Source organism: Canis aureus, chromosome 3 (assembly GCF_053574225.1).
Source record: "Canis aureus isolate CA01 chromosome 3, VMU_Caureus_v.1.0, whole genome shotgun sequence".
NCBI lineage: Eukaryota > Metazoa > Chordata > Mammalia > Carnivora > Canidae > Canis > Canis aureus.
Genome location: NC_135613.1, coordinates 20,121,824 through 20,134,002, shown reverse-complemented (window position 1 = coordinate 20,134,002; position 12,179 = coordinate 20,121,824). Strand labels below are relative to the sequence as shown.

The 12,179-nt window shown below is 41.4% G+C and overlaps 1 protein-coding gene across 4 annotated transcripts in view; it reads right to left on the bottom strand.

Moving 5' to 3' along the window:
* Positions 1–12,179, bottom strand: part of CDH13 (cadherin 13) — a 1,003,185-nt gene that overhangs the window by 379,185 nt on the left and 611,821 nt on the right. For all 4 annotated transcript variants that reach the window (XM_077890997.1, XM_077890998.1, XM_077890995.1 and 1 more), the window contains one exon: positions 2,695–2,839. In XM_077890997.1, coding sequence (XP_077747123.1) covers positions 2,695–2,839 — 145 coding nt within the window. The remainder of the gene's footprint in view (positions 1–2,694; positions 2,840–12,179) is intronic.

Here is a 12,179-nt window from a genome sequence, read left to right as displayed (position 1 = left end):
AATACTTTCCCTCCGGCTAGGACTGCAAAGAAGGGGAGGAGGGTGAAGGGTGAATAAGGGGAGGGATGGTGGCTAACTCCATACATGTATGTATGTGGGAAAGAGCCCGCACCTCGAGCCAGAGACATGGGCACAGATTCTCACTCACCCACCAGCTGCGAGACTTTGCACAAGTGTCTGGATCTCTTTGAGGTTCACTTTTCTTACATATATGATGGGGTAATGGTACCCCAATGGAGTGGTAATGACTCCTCAGGGCAGGGAATGGTGTAGTGGTGGAAAGGACACAATGTCATAAAGATCTTGGCACACGCTAAGTGCCCAACTCCACGGTATTATAGTTTGATGGCTGTTTTCACCATGAAGTTTGTGGGACGCTTGAAAGAGCACATGATTTGAAGGTAGATGATACAGATGGAGCCCTGCCCCCCATCTGTTCTCGATGAGAAAGGGGCAAAGTCACTGAGCTCTTCCCGGGATCAGCATCCCCTTCTGTAAAATGGATCCACTCCAGTGTTTATGATACCTAGGATTCCACCCGGCACAAAGGAGCAGGGCATTACTGAAATAGGAGAGGCCATCATTCCCATAGCTGATCAGGGTTCATTGGTCCAACTTGTAAATGGTTTAGGTTGGAAATTCTACCCTCATCGAGGCTTCAGGGGTCATTATGCCTGAGATCCCTTAGAAGGTGCTAGGTGACCTAAGCAGGTTTTATCCTAAAAGTTTCCCACAGCGTTTCCACATTCTTGACCTCAAAGTTGAATGAATCTATTTCAATTCCTGCTTTATAGCCAGACCCAGAGGAGCTGGAAAAAAACAACGATTCAGGCCAAATTCTGCGTAGCTGAAAGAAGCCACACAGATACCCGAGTCTTTATGTATTTTTATAGGATAATACCAATCATAAATAAAAGTTGGAGGTGGTTTATGTTTTGCTGGAGATCCGTCCACCCTAACCGAATTACTTTGTGCTTTAAGAAATTCAGTGTACATAAAGGATTCCATTTTTCTTTGAAAATGTGACATGTATATAAAGCAATAAAATTTGAAATTCTTTCTGAAACTTTAAGGAAGGGCACAGTGGGAGGAAAATTGGACATTGTCTAATCATATACACACATAATATACAAAGACACGCACACGCTCACAGCCGCCTCCGACGTAAGCACTGTCATTTACATTTAGAACACTTTCCTGGCCCGGCTCAAATTCCAGTCACTCACAGACAGGGCCCAGCACCACAGATGGAAACTGGGAATCATTTTCCTGCTCTGCTCAAACTCCAGCTTCTTTAATAGCTTTCCCCATCAGTTCCCCTGACTCGTCCCACACATCAGCTTGTTTAAGAAGATAATCTGTGAACATCGGACCCAAATTCCAGGGTCTCTCCTACCTACCAGAAGCCCTCCTTCCACCAAAAGCAGCCACGGAGGAGAGGGGCCACGGAAAAGGCCTGCCTGAAAGTGATCTGACCTACCTTCACCTGCCTGCTTCCCATCTTTTCTGGCCTATAGTACTCTTTCACCTCCTGGGCTCCTCCAAACGCCCCCTAGCACCCATGGGCAATCCCAGATCCTTTTTACAGAATGCATTCAAATCCCAGAAGGGAGAGCTAGGCTCCTGTCCCTGGGGAGCTGATGAGGTGCTGGGAGACCCAGCTTCTTGAAGCTGAAGGGAGGTTTAGGCACCTTGCATACAATTACTCAAGGGGTGGTCTAGGCAGGTTACCATGACAACGCTCACTGAGCTTCATAGATCTACATGTTATTGATACATCCCATCAATTCGGTGAAGGGGGAAAATAAACCATCAAAGCAGTGCTCAGGCTTCCATTTCTCGCCTGACCAGCCGAATGACTTATTTGTTTGGGCATAATCGAGACACAGCAACAGTGATACTCTTCCTATGGTGCTTCCTCACTCAAATGTATTTTAAAGCTTAAAATCAAAGTCCAGTCTCATAATAGGGATTTTTCTACTTTGCTCTTCACTTCCTCAAGCATCCTACTCAGCAGTGACTTCTACTGCCGGTCACAGAATGCTTTTATTAGTATCTCTTGCGCCAAAAAAGAGAGCTCTAAATTCTGCAACCTTCCTTGATAGAAAGGGTAAGTGTGGGAAACAGATAAGAGGAGCTCTGTAGTAACATCACAGTAGGTGCATGTATTTCCAGAGAGAGAAATAAAATGTCTTGCCTTTGGCCCTTTGACTGAAGACAAAAGGTTTCTCCATGCACCTTGTGTAAGGGAAAAAAGTCCTATCTGGTTTTTTTCCCCCCAAAATAGCTCTTAGGAAAAGACAATAATGAAAGGAGTAAGTAAGGAGCTTGGAGTAGGGACCTTAATTTTCTTCAAAGCCGTACCACACCACAAAGCTCAACCTTGGGCCCTCGCAAGGGTGAGCTACATATTTACAGTGTCCATCATCAGCCACGCATTAGAGAAACTTAGCTGTTGGCCATCTTTCAAAGGTAGCTTTCGGAGATGAAGCAAGAGATGTTCATAGCCTGCGACACCCCAGTCATGTTCTGAGTTGCAGATTTCCAGCTCTCATTTCTATCCAGGGAGATAACACGGGGGTGTTGAGGCATACGAACGAGTGGGAACAGCAACAAAACTGTCTCTAGAATCCCCAAAGGTCACAGGCTTCCACTTCCCAAGCCATCATGCTAGTGTAAGCCAATCTAACATACCTGTCGGTGATCCTTCCATGACGTGGCCAACGTAGGGGCCTTCCCGAAAGATTGGTCTGTTGTCATTCTGGTCAATCACGATGACTTCCAGAGGAACTGGCCCCTCGAGAGTTTTGCCATTGACATCAGTGGTCTCCACAAATAGCTGTCGGAGCAAAGAGATTGGGGGAGGAAGAAGGCATTAATTCATTACGAAAATTGAAGTCAGGTTCTCTGGAGAAAGTAGGTTATATAAGCAATTTTATGAGCCCTTGGCAATATTCAAACTTCCGTCTCAATGGATAGTCCCTGGAACTAGAATAGAAACTAAACATTATAGAATAAGCGACAAATTTCAATCCATGTTACGTCCCTCTTGGGAAAGGCACAATTAATTCATCAAATCTGCAAAGGAAGTCCAGAAAAGAAAAAGAGAGAGAGAAAACACAATCAGCCACAGTTGAGAAAATGTGCTTACATTGTTTCTGTTTTTTTTCTAACATCATTATGCTTAAAAGAAATGTTATGCTAATAAAAATAATTGACTAAGCAGTTATGAACAGAGTACATTAAGAAATAACTGAAAGTGTTTATGGTAATGTTTAGGAGAAATTCAGGTCAGTAAGTATTTATAGAGAGTCTTCCTGAGGCAAGGAAGGCATTTGTGGGGTCCTGGGTGCGTGCCCCTGGGATTGCCACCCACCAGGCCTATGTAATCTAGGGGGGATTTCATGATCCTACAGAACACATGCATACAGAAGTACCTTCAGATCTCAAGGATGAAGAAAATAATAGCATAAAAAAACAAAACAAAACAAAACCCAGCTATCTTGTTTGTCTTGGAAACAAGGAATTAGCTCATGGCATTTCCAGCGAGTCACAGCAGCCTTATGTTCTTATCTTCTGCACCTGGTTCTGCCTCGGTCTAACTCAGCGGCAGCAGTAACACTGCCCCTTGGATGTGGGTGCTGCTCCCTGCTGTGTTCCTGAAACTCTGGCCCTTGGGGTAAGGGTCCCTGTACTTGGAACCCAGCCCCACTTTTCAGGAGCTATGTGACCCAGAGCCAACCTCTTCCTCTCTCAGTTTTCTCACCTGTACGATGAGGTTAATGAAAAACACCCAGTATTGGGAATAATCAACATTCCCCAGTGCTTACTGGGCTCTCTACTATATAAACTCACTTGGTCTTCAGATGGTAAAACCATTACGAATCATTTGCAAGGAGGGAATGGATGCAAATTAGAGATTAAGTGGTAGGATCTGGATTTAACCTCATGCCATCAGCCTCCAGAACATGTACCTTTAGCCACTATAAACAATGTTTCTAAAGCACTTACTCTATGGCTCTCCCATGATTGGTCTCAAGAATACTAGCTGCTCCTACTGTGGTTATCAGCCCTACTGTCAAAACAAGCCCAAACTAGGAAAATGAAAGAGAAACACTTTTATTACAAATCAGCATGGTCGCCCCCCAACCTGGCGGCATTGCAAACTGGTATCATCCTTCTGGAAAGTAGCATGGGAAAAATCCCAGAAAAGCTATGAAGGGCTCATACACTTTGTTCCTCCTTCTGGATTCCACTGCTGAGTCTATTTGAGTTAGGTTGCACTCCATATATGAAAACATTCACTGTATGTCATTTCATTATTAGAATAATAAATCACCACTGGCATCGCTAAATGCCTCGGGAAAAGGGGAACTGACCGAATGTTTGTCGCAACGCGATAGAATGCAGCAATCGGATAAAATCATTATTCCACCTTGTTGATTGCCTGAGAATATTATGCGTAAATGCACAAAATAGCATGTGAAGCGTGCACGTGTAACGCGTGCGTGTGCAGAGAATTTGAAGGCAGTAAGCACAAATGAAACCAGGTATGCCTGGCTAGAAGAGTATCTTTTCCTCTTTTCCCTTTCACATTAATTCATCCTCTCAGCAGCAAATAAATGGGCTGAGCCTTTTAAGATCTACACACAAAGGAGAGCTCACAGGGTGAACTTCTCTACTTTTTCTGCTGGTTTGTTTTTTTGTTTGTTTGTTTAGACGCTAATGAATTCTGCTAAACTAAGGAAAGCAAACAAAACCTTGGGGCAATTTTGTGTCTTTCCAAAATAGCCAAAGACTTGACTTTATCTCAACCAAAAAAACTGTGTCTAGACACCGAATATCTGGGATCTGAGTCCTAAGCTTCCAGTTGGTTTGCATCCCTCCTCTGTCCTCCATTCCCACCCTGGGAGCTATTTTCGAGGAGGCAGCCTTGAGCCAGCCACGTGCTGCTGGGGGTGACCGGATGGTAGACTTGCCCGGGTGCTGCCAAGACCTCGGCATAAACTTGTAAGAGTGCGGCGGGCAGGTGCAGAGACCTCCTGGACCTGCAGCCGCCTCACGCCAGCCTTGTAAGCAAGCCCCCTCGCCTGTTAGCACCGCCACCTGCCCCACCTGCAACGGTTTGCCTCATTCTCCCCACTCCCCCGGCCCTGCATGCAGTGGGGGATTTGTTTGCAAACTGGAGGGTGAGGAACCCCTCTGATTACCGCAGTTCCCTCCCGGGTCAGCTGGGGTCATGACCTCGGTCATGATCCCAGGATGACCTCCTTCCTGACCCTTCCGCATTGCACAAGCTTTGTGCTGTCTCAGAAGCCACGAGTCGGGTAGAGAGGCCTGGGGTCCCTAGAATCCCCCAATGCACAGTGTGGGAAGTGAGAGCGGCGGACTCCAGGTCCATCTCAATGTAATGGAAAGACAAACAGAAACTAAGGAGGTATAATTGATTAGGATGAATGCAAAACGTGGAGACGAATGTCATAAAACCAGCTATGTATGTATACAACCCGAGAGTGTTTTATGTTACAACACTACCCTGAGGTTGACTCCTGGATCTTTTAGTGGAAAGTAAAATCTTTAAAAATAGCAAAGTGTTCATGGGGCGCCTGGCTGGCTCATTCGGCAGAGCATGTGATCCTTGATCTTGGGGTTGTGAGTTCGAGCCTCAAGTTGAGTGTAGAGACTACTTAAAAATAAAATCTTTTAAAAAAAGTGAAGTGCTCTTAAGGGGCATTTATTAATTTTAAAGTCAGTTTAACAAAAAATGTATTGAGATATTACATGTCAACCCTACCCTGAGGGTTACATATCCAGCAGTCAACAACACATTCTAGCATGAAGAGATAGATGATAAGCAACGTAAAACATATGAATAAAATAGTTTCAGTTAGAGATCAGGGACATGCAGCGGTAGGAGACATTCGTATATTAAAACTACACTGTCCAATATGGAAGCTGCTAGTTACATGTGGCTATTTAAATTTAAATTAATCAGGAGAAATAAAACAAAAATTCCAAGTCTTTCATTGTGCCAGCCACATTCAGGAGCTCAGTAGCCACCTGTAGCTACCATATTGGACAATGCCCTTGGTGCTCCTGCTTTTCAGGCTTGCAGACCTGGACTAGACTCTACACCATGGACTTTCCTGCCTCTCACCTCTTTGGACTTGGACTGAATCAACAACCAGCTTTTCTGGGTCTCCAGCTTGCAGACGGCAGTTTGCAGGACTTCTCAGCCTCCCTAACTGTCAATCGCTGACAATAAATCCTTTTGTGTGCGTGTGTGTGTGTGTGTGTGTGTGTATTTCTCTGGAGGATCTGACCAATATAGGCTTCCAGGGTGTCTTCAAACTTTTAATTAATTTAAGTCACCCCATAATGGAGACTTCACAATGGTTTCTCAGCCCTCTTAGGATAAACAGTACATTCATCTACTTTGACAAATCTTATTATTACAATCTGGCCCCAGGCCACTTCTCCAAACTCATTTCATGTCATAAGAGATACCCTTTGTTCCTTATGATCCAACTACGCCAATCTTTTTTTCAATTTTTTTCAACTGACCCCGTTCCTTCCCAGCACATGTAATTCTCCTAGTAAACCTGGACTTCCTACCTGCTGTTCCGCAATGTAGACTTCTTACCTGCTGTCCTCGGTTAGCCTCTATTCATCCTTCACATGTCAGCTCCAGTATCACTGGCCAAGAAGATCTTCCCTAACCCCTCCAGACTAACTAGGTAGTCCCTGGCTTACACTTCCAGGTGTACTGGTATGCTTTGCTTTATAACATTTTCCATAATATAGCTTGTTTATTTGTATGATAATTCAATTAACGTCTGCCTCTCTGACAGGGCCCACGAAGGCAGAGGTGTCACGAATATTCTTGACTGTTGGCAAATCTTTAAGGCTAAGACCCAGTGCCTGCGCATAATAGCCACCTGATCTCATGTTGATTGCATGAAGCTGATTGCATGAAGCAGCAGTACCTCTTTAAGAGACTGGAGTCCAAAGTTTGGCCTCTGCTTGGGCCATCTGTCCTTTCTCTCCATCCCTGGCACATAAGAGCTGATAATCGGTCCTGGATCCATGGACTATATAAGTCAGGTGACTGTGCAGTCTTAATTCATGAATAAGAACCACAGTGGATAACAATACCTAAGTACATTAAATTAATGACTTGCCTTTTAAAGAAGGGAACTACATTTCTTTGGTGTCCCATACATGTCTGAGCTTTTTATGCATTGTCTTATCTGGCTCAAAACAACCTGAAGAAAAACCCACTGCACTAAAACCCAGAGAAATTCAAGTACTGGTCTAGAATCAAAAGCTAGTGTGTGATCCAGCTGGATCCAAACTTAGGTCTGACTCTAAAATTCGTGCTTTCTTCCACTATGCACCTGCTTGCTAAATGCTCTTTCATGGACTTCTCTCGCATTTTTGTTTCATTCTCTTTCCTATATTACTTACTTAATAGTAAATAGCTTGACACTGATTGCTGTGTTTCATTCTTGCCTCATCCACGGCAAAATTGCCCATGAATTTAGGTATATGATGAGTTTATTATAAATTTTCCCTAAAAAACATGAAAACACATATAAAACACTATAGGCTAATATATAAACTCTCTATATATAATATAAATATAAATATAAATATAAATATAAATATAAATATAAATATAAATATCACTCTGCCAGTTGTGGCAGATTGGGGGATATTATGGTATCAGCCTAGCTACATACAACAAGGTCCCCTAGAATGTCAGACTTTCTGAAAATAAAAAAGTTTTCCCTCTTATAAATGTAGCTCTGAAATGACCATGGCAAATAGAATGGAGAGGGGAACGTTGTATGCAAATCACCTCTAACCTATTTAAAGCAAAATTGCTTTATCCAAGAGTGGAGACCTAAAAGTACTGCATGAACATGAGTTAATTCTCCCATTTCAAGGGCATTGTAGATGGGCACCAGGTTTCCACAGAAATACAGAAGCCCATAGAAGTTCTTGTGAAAGGATGCTATTGTGAGTTTATTTATAATACATGACCTGTCAAGGTTGAGAATGGTGGGAGATTTTTAAAAACCAAATTTTCTACCATGGATATAATATTTGTTGTCATCAGAAAGAAAAAGATACAATAAATCCTAACTTACTTGGTTAATGTGAAACTTAAATTGCCCTTATATTTTATATCTGAATTCTTACATATGTAATTAATACAGTATATTCATTTATTATAGGCCCCTTTGATAAAGACATATGTAGTCCACATGGGTGAATGTACTCATAGCCCAGTCAGATCATAAACAACTCGAAGGCAGGAACAGTGTTATTTAGGTATTCCTTCTATGCATATATAAGTGCCTTGAATAGAGAAAACTCTGATAGGTTCTTTTTGTTTTGTTTTGTTTTATTTTGTTTTGTTCAGAGAGGGAGAGGGGTGGGAGTGGGGAAGAGGGAAAGGGAGAGAGAGAGAGAGAGAATCTTAAGCAAACTCTACACTCAATGCAGAGCCTGACGTGGGGCTCAGTCTCTTAACCACTCTGAGATCATGTCCTGAGCCAAAATCAAGAGTCAGATGCTTAACCAAATGAGCCCCCCAGGTACCCCACTTATAGGTATTTTATTGCGTTTTTGTTTGCAAGTCTCACGCCCTTCAAACCTACCAACACCTCACAAATATCAAACCAGACTTTTCCATTGAAGACATCCTCGTTGATCACTGAAATTACACTAGACTTTGAACCAGAAAGCCTGCCTTCAAATTTTGGCTCTACTACCATAGAGTGACTGTGGTTGGCAGAAAAAAATCTTCATGTCCTACTCCCTGGAGTCTGTGCATATATTAGGTTTCATGGCAAAGTAGAATTAAGGTTGCTGATCAGCTGACCTTAAAACAGTGAGATCAGCCTGATTATTTAGGTGGGCCTAGTGTGATCACCAGGGTCCTTAGGAGGGTGGGAGAAGCGAAGGTCTGAGTGATACAAAGTGAGAAGGGACTTGAGCAGCCATCATTGGCTTTGAAGACGGAGGAGGCCACCAACCAAGGAATGCTATAGTCCCTAGGCACTAGAAAAGACAAGTATGCTCCTGTATAGACTTCCGAAGTGAAGGCCGGCCTATTAGCATGTTGCTTTTAGCCCTGTGAGGTCCATGTTGGACTATAATCTATAGAAGTACAGGATAACAAATTTGTGTTGTTTTGAGTCAGATACTTACAGTAATTTGTCATAGCAACAATAGGAAATTAATAGTATGGTCACATAATTTTTTGTTCAAACTGGAACACTTTTTAGAATGAAGGCAGGTGCTGTTAACAATTAAGCCCAAACAGGTACAATCCAAGCCTGTTACATGGTAATCCTATGCTATTATCCTATTTAGGGTTATGTTAACCCTAAAACAGGGTTACATGGTAATCCTATGTTATTGAGGAACTTTAACCTCCCAGGTTAATCGGCACATGTAACGAACAGTGTTTAGAATGTCATTCTCATTTTATTTTTTTGTTTCGAATGAAAAGATAAGTGAGTGTGTGTAGCACAGTTATTGGCACTTGGGAAATTCTAGGATTTGGTGACCTCTTTGTTCATTCGCTCCCAACGGACCTTTATTGAGACTTTTGCAAACATGAAGGCAGTACTCTCAATTCAATTCTGACTTGTCAGCCATCACCCCCTTCAAACTGCTTTTCTATCACAGTAATCCAGATTTCTCTTTGACACCAATTACTTGCATTTCAAGTTATTTTTCTCGGCTTTATTCATTTATTGAAGTTGAATCTCATTACGGACCAACTCGTGGAGAGTTCCCAGGGAAAAGATATTTTTAGCCCTTGTAACATTCCCCCTACCTTCACTTCTACAGCCTTGGTGCCATCTCCCCTTGATGGACTGGATGTAGTGTTTACAGCTCCCTCTAAAATGATCAAAGGGGTGATACAAGTCTCCGACTTGTTAGATTATTAATTAAAGATCGTGATGCTGTTGTCAAATGTTCTCTGAAAAGCTTGTTCTACTTAGACTCTGGTATTTCCTTTGACAATCTGAAATTTTACTTTTAAAGTATATTTTCCTCTCGGCATAATGAAAACATTTTCTTTCTTACGTATGCATGCTCACAACCATGCTGGACTTTAAGGGCATTTTTCTATTTAACTTTTGAAGTAATTTTAATTACGTGAAAGAAATCTATGCAGATATTCAAAATAATTTTATTTAAGCAGCTTGGGCAAAGTCCTAGTGAATATCCTCTACCCCAAGAGGGGCACAGGCTGAAAATTTTAATTGGTTCAAGTAGAATTTACATAAATCATGGATATTGGAGTTATGCCAGGTCTATTAAGGATATGTACAAGGGTTAAGGGGATTTTTCTACAAAGATGAGAAATATAATACTTTTGAAAACAAAGCTGTAGGAGAAAATTACTGGAGATTTTATTTTTACTTGCTTTTCTTCTCCAAAAGCAAAATTTAGAGGAAGAGAATGAGATATTTTTTTTTTTTTTTTTTAGTTTATAGAGCTACAGTCATTTTGTTAAATGAGTACTAAAATTGTGTTTTTCTTTTTTAAGATTTTATTTATTTATTCATGAGAGACACAGAGAGGGAGAGGCAGAGACATAGGCAGAGAGAGAGAAGCAGGCTCCATGCACGGAGACCGATGTGGGACTTGATCCCAGACCCAGGGATTATGTCCTGAGCCCAAGGCAGACGCTCAACTCCTGAGCCACCCAGGGGTCCCTAAAATGTGTTTTATAAAACACGATATTCTCTAAAAATTAAGATTGATATATAAACATTTAAAGTATAGCTTAATAAATTTCAGGTGGATTACAGTAGTAGGAAAAAAAAGCCATTGAATATTTATGTAATAGAGTTGGGAAGGCCTTTCTAAACCAGTATTCAAGGCATAAATTTTGTAAATTATCAAGAGATTAAAATACTCAAATGCAAGTTTTTTATATGACTTAAAATATCATAAGTAAAATAAATAGAAAACTGAGAAAAACATTTGCATCATACAAAACAGAGGTTTACTACCCTGAATATATAAAAAGCTTATTAAAAATCAATAAGGAAAAAACAACAATTAGCAAAACAAGAAAACAAAAGAGCAACAACCATATTATAAAATTAAATGAGGTAATTTTTTGCTTATAACATTGCCAAAATAATTAGGAAAGCCCAATAATCAGTGTTTGGCAAACTGGTGAGGATGCAAATTCTCATACATGATTGACAACATTATAACGTCTTTCTGAAATGCAGTTTGTCAATATGCATCACAAGCTTTGGAAACACGTGATTTTGCCCATAGATGTTTGGAGGCTATCGGTATGTCCCTGCTCACCCCGGGGGCAGAGGGAAGGTGGTTGGCAACGAGCAAGTGGCGTGGGGGACAATCAGTAACATGTATACGCATTTCAATACTGCTTAAAAATAGGAAACATTACAAACAACACTATGTTCTAACAGGATCTTGGTGCAATAAATTATGTTGTCTACACAAAGTAGAACATGATCTTGCAGAAACACTTCAGGGAATGAAAAATATATTATGATAGGGTGCTCATGGTATAAAGTAAATATTTGTGAAATAATATGTACTTATATAATGTACTTCTTCAAAAAAATAAAGACATTACACGATTTAGATCGTACTAAAATATTACCAGTGGTTTTACTGCAGTGATTTTTTTTTTTTTTACGTTGCTTCTCTACACTTTTCTAGACTTTCTATAATGGGCCTGGGTTAATTTCTGAGTTAAAAAGCATCTACGAAGTTTATATTAAAATTGACTACAAATTGGCTACGGCTTATCACAAACAGGTTGCTGCGGGAGTCTGTTAAACTTCAGGACATCTGGCGCCTCTCAGCGTTGATGATTAATGGGGAGCACGAGGACATCAAGTCCTCAGGATCACAGTGGAACAGAGAGCGGCTGGCTTTCCCCCCCCTCTCCTGGGTCTCTGAATTTTGGATTAAAAAAAACTCTGTAATGTGGAACCTGGGCTAGTCACTTTATTTCCAGAGCCATTAAGGTTGTCGCTGTCTGCTTTTTCCCTGAAGCTTCACTTTTAATCTTGCTGAACACTTCCCAGAACCAGGAAAGAGCCCAGGCTCCAAGCACAGGCTGCAGAGTTAGAGTCCTCGTCTTTAAAATGGGAGAGGAACCT